This window comes from Mugil cephalus, chromosome 17, assembly GCF_022458985.1.
Source record: "Mugil cephalus isolate CIBA_MC_2020 chromosome 17, CIBA_Mcephalus_1.1, whole genome shotgun sequence".
Classification (NCBI taxonomy): Eukaryota; Metazoa; Chordata; class Actinopteri; order Mugiliformes; family Mugilidae; genus Mugil; species Mugil cephalus.
The window spans coordinates 18,858,690-18,875,506 of record NC_061786.1 but is presented as its reverse complement, the minus strand read 5'-3'; the positions used below and the strand labels follow the sequence as shown (position 1 = coordinate 18,875,506).

General features: G+C 41.3%; 1 protein-coding gene across 2 annotated transcripts in view; it reads right to left on the bottom strand.

The window, feature by feature from the left end:
- Positions 1–338: 338 nt before the first annotated feature.
- Positions 339–16,817, bottom strand: part of trim9 (tripartite motif containing 9) — a 40,770-nt gene continuing 24,291 nt past the window's right edge. The window contains exons 5-11 of one of the 2 annotated variants that reach the window (XM_047610215.1): positions 16,243–16,396; positions 15,154–15,299; positions 12,191–12,329; positions 9,039–9,077; positions 7,295–7,598; positions 5,887–6,049; positions 339–5,098 (exon numbers count right to left, since the gene is read on the bottom strand). In XM_047610215.1, coding sequence (XP_047466171.1) covers positions 5,021–5,098; positions 5,887–6,049; positions 7,295–7,598; positions 9,039–9,077; positions 12,191–12,329; positions 15,154–15,299; positions 16,243–16,396 — 1,023 coding nt within the window. In that variant the 3' untranslated portion in view covers positions 339–5,020. The remainder of the gene's footprint in view (positions 5,099–5,886; positions 6,050–7,294; positions 7,599–9,038; positions 9,078–12,190; positions 12,330–15,153; positions 15,300–16,242; positions 16,397–16,817) is intronic. The other variant, XM_047610216.1, reaches the window with a different exon arrangement.

Here is a 16,817-nt window from a genome sequence, read left to right as displayed (position 1 = left end):
CATTGGTGGGCGCGGGGGGAGGGTGTAGCTCTGTCCGGCCTCCGCTGAGCTGCAGGAAGTGGAAACAGAAACTCCACAGACGCAGAATGAATGGATTTACACAGTGCGTCTAAAAGTTAAAGTTGGCGCATGTTTGCTGTGAGTGAGACATTTTTACACATGAGGTTATCAAACTGTGGGACAGCGGGACACTAAGCAAACACCAAAGGTCTAAATATAATTAGTAGGAAAGAACGAATGATTTTTTTTTTTTTTTTTTTAGCCTAGTGTAATGAAATATAACCTCTTTGTGAGCACTGGGGTTGAGGAGGCCATAGACGGACACGACGCCACTTTTCTTATCGACACCTATTTTATTGAATATTCACACATACAGGAAACACAGAGGCTCATATTATAGTTGAAATCATCATAATTATAGCAGTAACATGGTCATGATGGACACAGAATCAGAACAATCATAGTAATGATAGTAAGCGCGTTAAAATAATCATAATAATCGTAATAATAATAATCATAATAATATAAACAATGTTCATCTTAAATTCATAAAAACTCTCCATGGAGATATTTCAGGTTCACAGTAAATAATAACGATGACATTCCACCTCGGATCGAAAAAAGAATCACTTTGGAGTTAAATGAGGTTATAATGCAGGTTACACACACACACGCACACACACACACACACTCACACACAGTCACACGAACATATGTATGTACATTAGGAGATATAACACACGGAGTCGCCCAGCGATTGTGTGCTTTCAGTCTGTAAAGTCTGACGAGGCTCAACGTAAATCATCCTCTGGTTTTATTTTAACATCGTTATTTGGCTGATTTGGAAATAATAAATGTTACAATCACACTTTTATTTATTTATTTTTTATTTTTTAGACTGTTTATCTCACGTTGAACAGAAAATCCCTTTAATGAACTCTTCTGCTGAATTAAACCCACGTCTTAGTTGTTTTTCCGGGGTTATATAATGTTTTGATAACGGCTGCACTCGTCTGTGTGCGAGTCAAAGGAAAGCTGTGTCTGCTCAGCGACCCACCGCTGAATGAATGGGCTGTTTTTTTTTTTTCTTTTTTGTTTTTTTCAGATTCGTAATTACAGCCGAACAAAAGGCTCAACCTCGAAAAACAGCCAGTTAAACGTTGCAGCGATCAAAGTTCGGGTTCAGCCGTGCAACTCGCTGCAGCAGCTCGGTTCACTTCGCATGCACATGTCATAGGAGAAATGGTCAAGTTCACCGTGTGCAGCCTTTTTCGTTATGATTTTACAATCTATGGGAGAGAGAGAGAAAAAAAAAAAGGATATAATAGACCTCCTTTAATACCGTGGTGGTTTTTTAATCCATACAAGACGTGACTCTTGCTGATTTCTGCCCTTTCACGATAGAAAAATATGTAGCAGCAGGTGAAGTCGGGCATCACAGATGTTACAGTTGACTCTGCTGAAGCAATGACTCTAGTTTGTAGCAAAGTTTCATAAATATTTTTAGGTATATTGAAGAAAAAAAGGGGGAGGTAAAGGCACACCCATGAAGCTCAAACACAGGATAGCACCTTATGTGTATGCTCGACATGTTGAATGTCTCCGGGCTCCGATTCACGGGGGAAACTTTAAAAGGCAGCTTCGATTGGGCAGCAGCTCCTTCACGTAAACCGTTAAACATGTTAAAGTATGGCTGCGTGGAAACATTATTAATTCTTTCTTTTAGAGCGTGGACGGCAGTGTCAGGTGGTCGACCTCTTTGGTAGACGGCAATGAAAATATGTATAAACCAATAATGGTGAATCCTACTTTAATGGTTGTTTTAGTTTTTTGTTGTAGAGACATGTTGGTTATAACGTTTATGGTAATTTTAGAGTTTGTGATGTAGCTGATGGAGCTAAAGCTACGGACGCACCAAACCGACCTCAAAGATCTACCAGAAATCATTTGCTGACTGCGTCATTGACACGTGAGCTAAAACACATAACTCTTAATAGCAGCAGGTGGCAGTGGTCTGCACCTGTCAATCAAAAAAGGAAAACTATATCGGCGTGTGCACACTAACACATCTTCAATCAAGTCTTTCCATGTGAAGCTACAAGCTGACGTCTTAGACTTGTTGCTACTTGTTGCATGAAGTCGGCTTTAACTTTAACGTTGTATATTTACAGTCGATGCTTATTCCAGACCCGGCCCGTCAATAAGGCGTCACGGGCGCTTGAGTCACACCCTAAAAAAATCGCCCAACACCGACTGAGTTGTAGCTTTTGTCGTTTTGTAGTGTGAGAGCTACTATTAGCTGCTAGGCTACAGAGCTAGGAGGAGCTACAAACTGTCGTGACTCCTCCTGAACCGGCTTGAATGTTCAGAGGAGATAAAGTCCTTTAAACTTTGTTGTTTTGTTTTCTGCTCGTGATGAACTGGTTTGCCCACATAAAGAAAGCAGATTGAATCTACGCATTTGCCTTAAGGGTCTGACCGCTGCCTGCGGTGCAGGATGCCATAACTAGGGTCACAGATGCTCAGGTCTGGTGTGTCACGGGCCTAGGATCAAGCTAATTGTCGCCCTCAGCTTTTTGTTTTGTGCTAATTAGCGAATGTTAGCATGCTGACACTGGAGCTAAAACTAATTTATTCTATTAAACAAAAAATAAAGTTCCTGATAAACATGTTAGCTTGTCTTTGTGCTATGTTGCTAATGTTAGCATGAAGAAGCTGTTGTCCAAATGTGCTGCCGCCAAAAACAAACAAACAAACAAAAATAAAAACATCCCCGTGTCTCGTCACCTCTCCTGTTTGCTTTTATAGGAAATAAAACTAAAACAAGCCTCCGCAGCTCGAGATTTTTTTTTAAAAGCGTTTTCTTTCTTTACTGTAATTACTATACATCCACTAAAGAAACAATGATGAATTCTCGTTGAAAAACTCTGAACATCAATAACTTATTTAGCTATACAACTCTTTGCAATAGATCCATTTCAATAACAATTTTACAAAACTACCAGTATCCAGTCACCTACAGTAAAAAAAGAAAGAAAAAGCCAGAACTAAGCGAGCTGCTGTAGCACCTTATTCAAACATCTTCATCGTCGTCGCCTCGAACCCATTTTAACTCACTCTTTATGATACATTAAACCAAAAAATCCTCCCGTTTCGAAAGCTGCACTGCAGAGAAAGGCTTCACGAAGGCCTCGCTTCCAGCAACTTTTTACACGTCGACGCTGAATTTTATTATTTTTTTTTGTTGTTTTTACAAACAATACAGAAGGTTCACACGAGCTAAGCCACTAAAAAAAAAGCTTCTCATTTATACAGAGCAGGATATGATACCGATCAGGCTCAGCTGCTGCTCACCCTCACACAGTTTAACATAAACGGACGAGACGACCTCTCTTCCCTCCCCCTGGTGTTTTAAATGAATGGAGACGTTTGGAATTTGAATAAGATTCGGGACACTCATTATAAAACCGGTAGCAGCCGGTTAGGTTACCTTAGCTTAGCATAAACATGTGAAACTGGGAGAAGCGGCTAGCCTGGTGCCTCTGAAAGCTGCATATGTTACGTCATGACTAATCTGTACAAAAGTCTAAATGTAAACAACACAGTGTTGTTGTGCTCATTAAACCACAGCGTTCATAGTTTATAGTTTAGAGGTCGAACTTGAAGGTGCTAGCGTGCTTCTGCCCATGTTTCCGCTCTTTATGCTAAGTTAAGCTAACTAACCGCTGGTTTTAAGCCTTCGCACTTAGCACATACACTATGCTGCCTTTAAATCAGACCCAAAGCCTCATTCCTTCATTACGCTTTGGCTTTTTCTTCATTAACGTAGCTGTAACAGTTAGCCTCTGTGGCTTCCAGATGCTAACAGCTGCTACGCTTTACCACCAAACATTTTGTGTACATGACTTCTCATGTTGTAACCACGAGTTAATTTAGAGGCAACATTGGACATGTTAGCTTTCGCCCCCTTGTTTCCACTCTTTAAGCTCAGTTATGCTAACTAGCTAGCCTTCATACTTAGAGTATGCTGCCTTCAAATTGGTTCGTGTTCACCATGTTCATGAAAAGCCGCAGCCTCTTTTGGTATTAACAGGTGGATGGTGAGTTAATATATTGTTATTTATTTGTGAAGAATCTTTTAATTTTGGATTTTGTCTAATCAGAGTGTCACTAAACATAGTGGCCTTATCCTTTCCTACATTAACTTTACTTATTAGTTTCCCAGCTGTTAGCTTGCTAACTTCATCTTCCAGATGTTAAAGGTAGCCTAGCAGCAGTGTTGTCGTGCCTTACGGGACATGTTACTACATTTCATTGGCAAATATGTTGTGTACATGACTTCTCATGTCATAACCTTGGGCTAATTTAAAGGCAGCGTTGGATTATTCAACCCTTTTAGCCTCGTTTCTGGTTGTTATGCTCAGTTAAGCTAAGTGCTGCTTTTAGTTTAAAAACCTGCACACATGCTGCTTTTAAATGGATTTGTACGAGTACACAATCTCATTTCAGGTGTGCGAAAGCCTCATCCTTTCATCATCTGTTTGCATTTCCTACAACTGGGTTACCAAGTCGTTTCGCTTCCACAACTTTCACGGTGTACTGCCAACGCTACCGCTTCAACGTCAAACATTTTGTGTACACAACTTCCCATGTTGTAACCACAAAAGCTCACGAGTTGGTTTGAAGGCAGCATTAGAGAGTTGAGCGATGAGATGAGATGAGTATTGAGAAAGCAGATGATTACTGCTTCCATGAAGTCCACGAGCAGAGGATTTCTGACTAACTGTACTACAGGGCAGAGATGGCAAAGCACTGTCTGTGTTGACAGTGTCCTGACGATGGTCCATGCGTCCAAGGTTTAGGCATGATAAAGGCATGGCTCAGCGCTGGATAAGGGCCTCTAACCGAGGATCGGGGGGGTCAGTCGGTCAGGAGGAGGCGATTGAGAGGAGAGAGTGAGGGTGAGATCAGAGTTACTGTTTGCCGCAAGGTTTTATCCAAACTGAGCGTTGGCGAGTCTTTAGCACACGGAGCCGGTTGGATCTGCCTCCCCGGGGGTGTAGAAGTCGGGGATGGGTAGGCCGGTGTGCAGTGTGACCTGCAGAAACACACACACGTTTACACACATGGGTTAATAGATTATGGTAAAGACATATTTTTCTTCCTGTAGGTGGGGCTGATGAGCTATTTCCTGACCGGGGGAACGAGATAAACCACCGGGAGCAATAAGAAATTCAAAGCAACTAACTGTTGTTGAGTCTTTGAAGATTCCTCTTTCGAGGTTTAATCCCCTTTTTCTCTGATGTTAGTCTTATTTCACATTCATGAAGCTCAGATTGTTTCCAGAGAAACAATAGTTCTTTGTTTGTTTGTCAGTTTTAAGTCAGGTCAGAAATATTTAAGACTTTTTTTCTTGGGGAAAAAACAGATCGTTCCAGGTACTTTCCACTGGATCCATAAAACCTCTGCTCAGCTTTATTGTGTCAACTTTCTGTGTGTTGCAGCGTTCTCCATCTCTTGTTTCCGTGGAAACAGGGGAGACTTACATGCTTTTACCTCCAATGCAAAAATATGCTACGAGTTTCTGCAACACTGGTATTTGTAAATGCTAAAAGTAGTTTCAAAACCCCACTTTCATTGCTCAGATGTGAAGTCAGAGTTAGGAAATGAAACAGCGCCCCCATGAGCTTCTAGGAACTCACTGCACAGAATCAATAATGAAACTTTTCATCTTTGTTTGAAAAGATTTATGAAACACACATTCGTTAATTTTAAGTCCATAAAAAGGAATTACTTTCATGAACTATCACAAGATGTGTTTAAACAGCTGATTTACTTAAACTAGTTCACAGCCTCAGTGCGTGAACCAGAAGAATAATTCTGTACCTGGACGTTTCGGTTGAGGCTGATAGCGGGGTAATAGGCGCCCTCCAAGCCTTCGAACGCCACCGGACCCTGCTGTTCGTCGTTGATGAGGAAGATGAGGATACGACGGCTGAAGTCCAGCAGGACTCCTATTGTAGATCCTTTAGTGATGCCACCTTCCGTCCTGCACGACGCATACAGGAAAATTAAGACTGATTCAAAGAAACATCCTGCAGATCATTTGAACAATCCTATATAAATACTTCATTCACAGTTGTGGAAAGTAGTTATTTTTCAGATGATGTGTAAATTGTGAATTTTCCTGCAGCAGCAGAAGGTTTATTTCTGATATTAGATATTAGACAACACTTTGCTGACACTTCAAGTCGACTGACTTTTTGTCAGCGAGCATCTGTGGCTCTATTGTTGGAGGCGTGTCCTGCATGGTTACCACTAATTATTCCATTATCTGTGACTTTTCAGCTGATTCAGTATGTTCATGATCACTCTGAGCCCTGTTACGTTTCCCCTTCTGATTGAAGGATCAAAACTACTGCCTCCTGCTGGTAGGAATCATTATTTCTTTTAATGCAGGTGGTAACGTTTGTAACAGCCATTAGAATAGAATAGAATAGAATAGAATAGAATAGAATAGAATAGAATAGAATAGAAGCCTTTTGTTGTAATACAGTGTACAGTGACATTGGAGAGCTTCCCCTTTTTCAGTGCAAAAAAAAACAAAAAACACAAGTATATACAAAATAGTGCAAAAAAATATTATTTACAAAGATTGACAAGCTAAAGTTAAAATACTAAAAAAATACTGGAAATATACAGAAATTATAGAATATATTTCTTTGCAGCATCAGCGGTAAAAGTGTAAACATGTATTTCACAAGGTTAAAAAAAACAGAATAGACAGAATAGCAGCATCAATGTAGCTAGAAGTCTGTAATTAAACATACTTATATAACGTTGTTTGTAGCATGGAGAGTTCAGGGTGGTGGTGGCTCTTGAAACATTAACATTTGTAGTTTAACACTCAAAGTTAACAACTTCTGTCAATAGTAATGCGCTACAGCTAATTAGCTCGTTAGTTAGCTAAAGTACTCATTTTTGGGACTTCATTGCTTGCAACTCTGATTTTGCTCAGGTATTAAAATAAAAAGTTTTCTATTTTGTTGCACATTGGTGAATTAATTATAATATACTATGAATTAATCCCCATGTTTGAAAAAAAAGAAAAAAAGATGGACTTCTTGTTCTTAGTTTTTATATTTATTTTGGTCCTACTAATCCCAAATACCTTAAAGATTTTAAAAAAAAAAAATGCATAGCAAGGAGGTTAGGTGTTAAAATGCTGATATACAAATCTCCTTCTTTCCTCCAAAAATGCATCTCCATGAGAACAGAATTCGTCTTCAGTCACCTGTTGGTGTGGGAGTTGTTGTGCATGAACCAGGAGCGGTTGTTGTCCACGTACATAGCCCAGGCCTTGTCGTCCTTCCCCAGCATCACGTCCTTCAGGACGTCGCCGCGGGCGATGCCGAAGGCCGGGTCGGGGTGGTTGTCGTAGCGATCCACCGTTATCTCCCAGTAATGGACGCCCCGGGAGAAGGCGGTGTTCCCCATGACCACCCGGTCGTCGTAGCTGTTGCACGACACCGTCAGGTTGTCGTTGGAGAAGACGATGTCGGGGTGAGCGGAGGCCGGGTCAAAGGTGAACCAAGCAACTGAAAGTAGACAGGAAGAGTTGCACACACCGTTGTTTAGCATTTACAGCATCACCGATTGTAAAGACCGGACGCAGTGATGATGATTATATGAACAGTGACGATTAAATGAGGTGAAGTCACTGTAAAAACCTCTAAATGAAGGATACAACAACATGGAAGATGAGCAGTAAATTCTCTACAACTATTAAAATCACTTATGATTAATAATCCTTAGAATCATACTCTATAATTTATAATATTTTTTATAAAAATCAAACCTGTGTCAAACAGTCTGCAAATCTTTAACTGGCGCCCGTCTGGGACGGCAGATGGGGTTTGTGATGATTTAATTAGATGAATTAATTAATTAAATCAGATAAATAAACTTTTATCATTAATGTCGTGAAAGTTCAGTTCACCCAAAATATAAAAATGATCATTATTATTCATTTATTTTTTTAGTTGTGAAGAAGCAGTCCGACCGCCTCCATCACCGGAGTCAGCGGATGCAGTTTGCTCTGTTGCCATGACAACCAATCAGATGCCAGGAGCGGAAGAAAAGCAGCCAAAAGAACTGGAAGTGGATCTTGAATAAGGTTTTTAGTTTTATTTGCTGAGGCTTCTTTAATATAATTTAAGAAAAAGAAAGAAAAAAAAACACTTTTCATTGGATCTGCTTTCCTGCGATTGTTCGGAGGAATTCAAGGAAAAATTTCACTGGTGAAGAGATAGACGTGTTCCTCGGGATGGGTGGAAGCCAAAACAAGAGCAACAAGAAGAGATTTTACAAGTTATTCACGTCAGGTTGCCAGAAAAAAACTAATAATAATGATGAATATTAAAATACGCTCCCAAATAGTGTTGCTGAAAAACAGAAATCGGTTTTAATTTTTTTAAACTAAATTCAATTTACGTCCATTTTCAGATATGGTTCAGTAGCTTTGACAATCTCAGCAAATAAAACACAAAGCATCAACACGCCTTAGCGCCTTTAATTTAATTTAATTTAATTTAGGTGAACTGCTCCTTTGCTCTGCTCAGCGCTTTATTCTCAGAGGCGGCTCAACTACATGCTAACAATAAATTTGCGATATCGTTTGACTCAGTGTTGAGAACTTTATTAGCACATTTCTATCGTCTACGTAAAGAGAAATGTGGGAGTTAAACAGGCGGGCGTTTGCAGTTTACGTGGGCTTCACTGGGAACCTGATTGTGCACGAGTTTTACTCGCGTCACTACGTGCGGTCGAGTTTCATTACACGGCTACTATTTCCCCGAGGAAATAAGACAAAGACGTTTATTGGAGGCCTGAACCGAAAGGTTTAATAAGTGTAGCCCACGGCGAAGCAAACTGCCCACATGCTGTGTTGGAGAGTGAAGACCTCACTGATGAAACAGGCAATGGAGGCCTGAAGGGGATTCAAGTGGAAACAAGTCAGCAACGAGAGCCACCCATACCTGTGCCTATAGACTGAATATCGCATGGAGGGAGTCCAGCTGAAAGGTGAAATGATGGAGGAGGAGGAGAAGAGGGGGAGAGAGGGGAGGAAAAAGGAGGGAGAAAGGAGCGAAGCAGTGAAGCGGACAGTGTAGAGGGGGGGTCGGGAGGGGTGGATGAGGAGGTGAAAAAGCAGATTTGATCAGGAACGCTGGTTCATCTCAGAGGGGATCCTGCAAAAATGGAACTCAGAGAGAACGGCTGCTCTGAGGGGAAAACTCCTCTGCAGACTTAAAAAATGTCTAAGCGGTTAGATCGGTTTGTGCAGCCCCGAGCGTCCGCCGGGGGCTCTCTGTCAGGCAGGGAGGCTCTCCAGGTCTTTCACCGGTGGATGACGAGCTTCTAACGGGAGAGCAAGCACACGAGAGCTGTAAGCCCCCGATTTTAAAACCCCAACCACAAAGGGAACTCGCTTTATGCTGCTGCCAGCGAGCTAAAATCTTAAACAGATATTTTTACTGGTGGTGTATTTTTTTTTTTTGTGCCAGATGAAAAATAAAATAGGCCGATGATGTTTCAAAGTGTTTCTGAGATCCCTTTGAAAGTCGAGATGCGTCTCGCGTCTAAAAGAATTTACGAAGAAAGGAGATCTGAACGTCATCCCTCCCCTCAGATTTTTTTTAAGGCAGTTTCTGTTGATACAAGACTTTAGTCGGGCAGCAGCAATTTAATATTCTTCAGATCTTCTGGGTTGCAGATAAGATTTGTTTGCTGTAAAATGAACACGTCGCCCCCCCCCTCTAAAAAAAAAAAAAAAAAAGGCCGTGCAGACGCTGTGTGATCACATCAGGAGGGAAAGCACAAGATCACGGATAATACACACATTTCTGTCCTTATTAGCTGCTAGCACAGATCATCACAACATTAACAACTAAAATAATACCAATGGAAATGTTCTTAAGACTCTTAGAAGATTAAATCATGCAATAAAAGTCCAACATGCGTTTGGCAACAATGTTAAGCTGTTTTATATTTGTTTGTATGAAGAGTGAAATCCACCTGGGAAACAAAGACAAACATACGGTGGGTAAAAGACGTCTATAAATAGACGCTGGTGCTTCACATTAGTTTCCGAGCCAAATGTGTTGCTCTATTAGAACATTTTGTCTGTTTTGTTCCGTTTCCTAAATCGTCTCAGCATCTCCTCACGTTGAACCTGCCTACACACCTGCTCCTTATTCCTCTAACAAGCTTTCCTCCCATACACACCGTCTCATGAAGCTATTTCCTTGCATAGTTTATGTAGCTGCCTTAGCGTCCCTAGCGTTTCCCTCGGACTCTTCTGCACTCCTGCCCGGCCACGTGAGCTTATTCGGCCGGTTTGGACGGACCACCCGCCGGCCCGAGCTCGTCTGGAACGTCTTTGAACCATCGCCTGCAAAACTGAGCTTAACGGTTTTATTGGGCCACTGCTTATGTTAATGTTTGAGTGATGAGTTACATGGCATCCTCTTTAAAATAAGTGCATTTAGCAATCTTTAGGACCTAAGAAGTATAAAAAATAAGCATCATCTTTGAACTGGAAGTTGTTTTTTTGAAATAAATTATCTGGACATAGGAATTATTTCACTGTATATTACAATTTATGTCACTAATGTGAACCAAAGTATATCACTGTTTATTTTAATGCAAAAGCATGATCGGCAATGATGAAATCCCAACATCCTCAAACGTGTACATGTGAATTTGTTAAATTTACATGTCATATCAAATTTTAAAAAAGAAGTGCATTGAGCCTTCGCTACCAGTACATTTCAGACAAAAGTGCCTCCTTATGAGGACGACAGGTCTAAATGAAGCAGAATGAGCTGCCACAAACCTAAAACGTAATGTCCCCGTATGAGGACGCCGGGTCTCAGGAGGTTAAAAAAAATCATACTTTGCATATAAAGATGGACGACACGACAACTCCCCCGGAGGTAAATGGGTGCTGCCATCTTACACTGGTGATGTAACCGTGCATTTATTAATAAATTTCAGGTTGGAAAGTCTGCAAAAATGGTGGTACGTGCGTCAAACATGCAGATGATTTTACGATGACATTTGAAATTATGAAATTATTAATCAGATTGTGGCTGTTTCCTTTGTTCCTATCTGTCATACAAATACTCTAAGCACCTTTCAGGCCAGAGCTATAAAAAAAAAGCAGCCACCATCTGACTTAAAAGCACACCAACGACAGAAAAAAACAACGTGAGCATGTGAATACTCTGTCATTTGTAATCAGAATCTGTACATTAGCGACCGGCTGTGGAGACGTGGTTGCAAGGTCCTGCTGCGCGCGCCGTGTTTTTTTTTTTTTTTTTTTTTTTTTTTATAATAAGCTCAGAACATGACCGCTCTCTGGAAAAAGCTACTGTTGCTACGCAGTTAGGAGTTCCTGATCATTTTATGTCTGGAAACTGAATGCTGTTAGTGGGGGCCTCTGTGGATCATCCTACAGATATTAGATCAGTTTGGGAACTAGCGAATTTTGAGGCCTTGTGCTGTTTGTCAGGTTTTTTTTTAGTTTTTTTTTTTAGTTCTTCCTAAACTGTTTTTGTGTGTGTGGCTATATCAGGCTACATCCTGCTGGGTCGGGGGTGTGGGGGGGTGGGGGGGGGGGTTGTGCCTGGTCTGGTCTGGTCTGATTTAGGTGGCTGCTACATGTCTAAGTAACATCCATATGAATGAATGCCAGGTCCAAAAGTTTGAATTGAACACTGAATTGCCACAAAATGGTATTTACTTCTCCTGTCGTTGTCATAATGTTATGGCTGATCAGTGTATGTATCTAAAACAAGCTAATACTGGCACACACAGTGGCCTGGGCAAATAAATATAACTTGTAACTCAACTTTGTAACTTTGAAAAGATCAAAATACTGAGAATAAAGTTTGCTTCCTTAATAATAAATAAAGCCTGTGAGTGCGTCTGGGGTCAGGACATTCAGTGAAGACGCACTAATTGCAGAACGCAGACTTTTCCCCCCGTATGAACTACTTCAATATAAAACACTGTCCAGCATCAGAAGGGGAAAACACGCACGAATCCTCTGCTAGCGGTTTATACTTTCCCCTAATTGTTTACATGAGGAGGGAGGAAGGGAAGGAGGAGACGAAGCTCAACGTACTCTCAGACGTCTGCATGATCAGCGTCTTGCTGTACTGGCCCACTCCGCTGGCGTTGAAGGCCTTCACCCTGGACTTGTACGTGCTGTTGAAGTGGAGCCCGTCCACCGTGCAGATGGTCTCCGTCCCCACGTACACTTCCTGCAAAGACACGCTTCCTGTTAAGCTGGCAGACACATCCAACAAAGCGTGCAATTATGACACGGAACAGTCGGTCTTTTGTAAAAAACCAGACGGGCTCGGCTTCTGAGGGAGTGTCCCGTTTTTGGGGTTCGGTTGATGAGCGAGAGTGTGAGTTTGTACAACCGAGCGTGGGAGCGGCGGCCCACGCTTTTGAGTATAAATAGACGCGGAGACACAACTCGCCAGGCCCAGCGTGGCGCTGCGTTGGCGAGACTCAATGAGTCAGAAAGAAGTAGAGGAGGAAGGTAAAACTTCCCTCGCAACTTTAATACAAATGTATTTATATATAAATATATATATATATATATTTATTTATTTTTTTGGCAAAGTGTATCAATCACAGGTTCGACACAAAAGGAAGGCACATTTAAAAGCACTAACACACTAAATCATTTGGAGAGCACAGGTCTCCAACAGGGGGTGCGCGACCCCTAGTGGAACCGCGAGGTACTGCAGGGGGGGTTGCAAAATATTTAGTTGATTAGACATTTTTTTATATATATATTTTTTTAAATTTTCCCCCACATTAGCCACCTAAATGAATATTTGGACCTGTGTATTATTTGAATAGCTTAATACTGAATGCAAAGTTATAATGATAATAATAATGTATATTGTATTTTTAGTTTTTTTAGTTAATCTGTGTTAATCAGTTTGGGGGTCCTTAGCCTTAAAAAAGTTGAAGACCCCCGCTTTAGAGCACATTTAATGATGTAAATCACAAGCTAACAGTGAAGGCTCCGGGCTGTAACGCAATTTGGCATCGACTATCCACCAATTAGCAGCGAGCGGATACAGGCGGCGAATCGGACGCAAATGATCACCCTGTTATGCAACAGTTGTAATTAAGACAGAGGGATGAACCAGACGATTACAGATCACAATATGAACTGGAAAGAGATTAGCACCAGCTGTTTTTTTTTTTTTTTTAGCTAACGGGCTGCAGAGAGGAGACGAAGGAAACTTGATGTCACCGCCTGCTTTTTCTAAATTAAAACACAGGATGCCTGAAGAAACAGCTGCTGGAGCGTCCACATTACGCAGCCGGTGAAGCCATTAAGCTGAAATGTTTAAGTGAACGGAGCAGATATAGTGGAACCGTGCACATCAGGGCTCAAAAAAGGCCAATATTTAGATTATAAGTGGTTCACAGCTGTTCAGATGAATATGAAGGACACACGCTGCTTCTAGATATACAGGATAAAATAGAGGCCTAGAGTCGTGTCACAGCACGATAAGTCATCAAACCTTTTCTCTATGAGCTCCTTGATGGATCTTACAGAACAAATACACTATTGTCAGCGGTTATTGTACTTGTGATGTCTTGAATTTACAACACAACAAACCAGCCTTTAGCAAATCGTACAAATACGGGAAACTACTCAAGGTTCAAAGCTAACGTTTTGGGACTAACATTATTTATCTAGTGGATGGAAATATACGTCCATTTTTAAGTTGTTTGTTGCATTTTCATCCATTTAATAGTGTTATGATGGACAATCAATAAATAAAACTTTATTTAAAGAGCACTTTTCATACAAAAGATGCAGCACAAAGTGCTTCACATAAAAGCAAAAAACACTGAGGAAATAATATAAAATAAACTGTATAAATTATAACTATAATTTAGTAATTATCTAAAGGATAAAAAAAATTAAATAAATATATATAAATAAAAACATTTAAAATATTAAATAAATAAATATATAAAATAAAATAAATAAATAAAAATTAATTAATAGCCAGACTAAAAAGGTAAAAATAATATATAACTTGGTTAAAAGTCTGACTAAAAAAATATAACATGATGAAATAAATAAAATTCGATAAATAACCAAACTAAACGGTAAATAAAATTTATTTGAACGCAATACTAAGTTTTTAAAAATGTCCACATTGGACATCGTTGGACTCTTCACGTTTTGTCACATATTATTCCCAAGAACAATTAACATTAATTATTAATTAGCCAACAAACATTAACCAGAATTGTCAACTATTTTACAGCTGCCTGATAATTTGTCACGATTTATTGTGTTCACAACCTTTGAGATCTTCTCTACAACTTTACTTTTTTTTTCTTCAGCCTCAGGTTTTAAGAGCAAGACGACGATTTCCTGACCCAACATAAATACGTAGGCGACCACTAATAAAAGATCATGTAAATTATTGAAAAAAGCGTAAAGATCTCCCAGACTGATTGCTCCACCAGTCAACAGGTCCACTGTACGGCTGGTTAAGAGCTTCAGACACAGATATCCTCGGCCTTTGTGCTGAGGGAACTGTTCAGGAGGTATAAGTTGCCGCTGTGACAAAGCAGCGACCTCCGCCTATAGAGAACCCGGGGAGGGTCTTACGAGGATGGATTACACGCTGTAGCTCAGAGAGGCCGCTTTGATCCCGGATCACACTTCCTGCAGGATCATCGCAGTGCAGACAGCTGCGGTTAGAGACTCCTTCTTTTTCCTGACGGCCTGTCATTTAATGCCCTGCTACGCTGCGTCTCCTGACCTGAGCCGAGCGGCAACGGCCGTCACACTTGGACTCGAGGGATTTCAGCCACAAAACGCTGCTTTCACATCCACCCCCCCCACCCCAACCCCGCCGGCGTTCTCACTGGCACCAAATGAACCGGTCTTTGTTGAGATACAAAGGTGAATTATTACTCCGGCTGGTTCTGCAATCTACATGTAAATCCAACAGAAGTTCCCGTTTAAAGGGGAGAAGTAATGTTGTCATTTGTTAAGTCGGACCGAAAAATAAAGAAATCAGAGGAACCCACCCTGAACGGCCCCCCGTTTCCATCGTCCAGCTCCAGGATGTATCCGTCCACGGCGATGGTGGAGAGCGGCGGCTGTTTCCATGACAACGTGGCGCTGTTGTTCTGAGTGCAGCATTCCTCCAGCTGGAGCATGGGAGCAGCTGGGACTGGGGAGGGAGTGGAGAGGAGAGAGGAGGGGAGGAGGGTAAAAACCAGGCCAGATTAGAGCCCACTGAGATACTAGAAAAAAAAAAGACACTGGCGCTCATAAATCTTCCATGAGTTTCATTAGACGCCGTGGATCAATAATACAACTGTGAGCGCTCGGCGTGTGAATATGAAACGCGTCGGAATGAAACAGACCACGGGCTCCACGCGCTCTCGATGCGCTTTTCGTTATTTTTGAAGTTAAAGAGGACAAACGCAAGAACAGGTTCTCTCTAAATTGCAACTGCAAAGCTCGGGGGATTGCTGTCACAGAAAAAGAAGGACACTCCCCCACAGAAAACTTAGTCAGTAGTATATTTAAGACGATATTTAGCGCATACACACAAATATCACATACATGTCATATACACCGATCAGCCATAACATTATGATGATACTGTGCAGGTCTCCCTTGTGCCTTAGACATGGACCTTCTGAGGATGTTGTTAGCGGGGGCCTTTGGGTCCTGTGGGTTGAAAGGAGGGGCCTCTATGGATCATCCCACAGATACTTGATCAGTTTGGGATCTAATTCATTTGGAGACCAGATCAACATCTTGTGCTGCTTTTTTATTTTTTTTTTTATGAGTTGTTCCTAAACCATTTTTGTGTGTGTCAGGCTGCATTATGCTGCAGGCTGCAGCCATTGAGGAGTGTCATTGTTACAGGGTGGGGGTGTCTGGTCTGGTCTAGGTGGGTCCTACATGTCTGAGCAACATCCACTTGAACGAATATCAGGTCCAAAAGTTTCCCAGCAGAACACTGAATTTTCATAAGATGCTCAATGTTATTTACTTCTCCTGTCGGTGGTCATAATGTTGTGGCTGATCGGTATATACAGATTTCCCTCCGAGTGCAGAGCAGACCCTGGCTCTCAGCCGGACAAAGACATGTGTCTTTTTACCTTTCATCTGTACAAAGTCCAGCTGGTGGATGGTCTGCAGGAGCGGCCCGCTGTCCAAAGTGAGGTCAAAGTCACTGGTCATCCTCGGGGTGAGAGTTCCCTTCCCCCACTGGCTCTCCGTCATGTGGACCCTCCGGATCAGAGCGTCGGAGATCTGACAGAGAAGTTAAACCACTGAAAACCTCATGGTGGAGGATGCATGTTACTGTCCAAAATGCTATGCTCTACTTCACCTTCTTGTAAAGCATGCACGTTATAATTAGTGAACATTTAGACAACCTCCGATTAATATGAGCAGGTATTACAAGAAAAACAAAAAGCATGAATTTTGAAATAAAAACACCACATTTGGTTACTTAATCCCGTCACTTGTGCTGACTTCAAAGGCCCCACTGCTTTGCTTCTGCATCACCTCCAGTTTTCTGACACTTTAACGACGCTTTAAGAAACTTTGGGGAGTTTTTCATTCTTGTGTGAATACAGAGTCAGAGCGACTCGGAAGCTGGAGCCGTTTAAACGCCGAGGAGGAAAAACTACTCACAGATAAATACACTATAATAAGGACAGAAGGCACA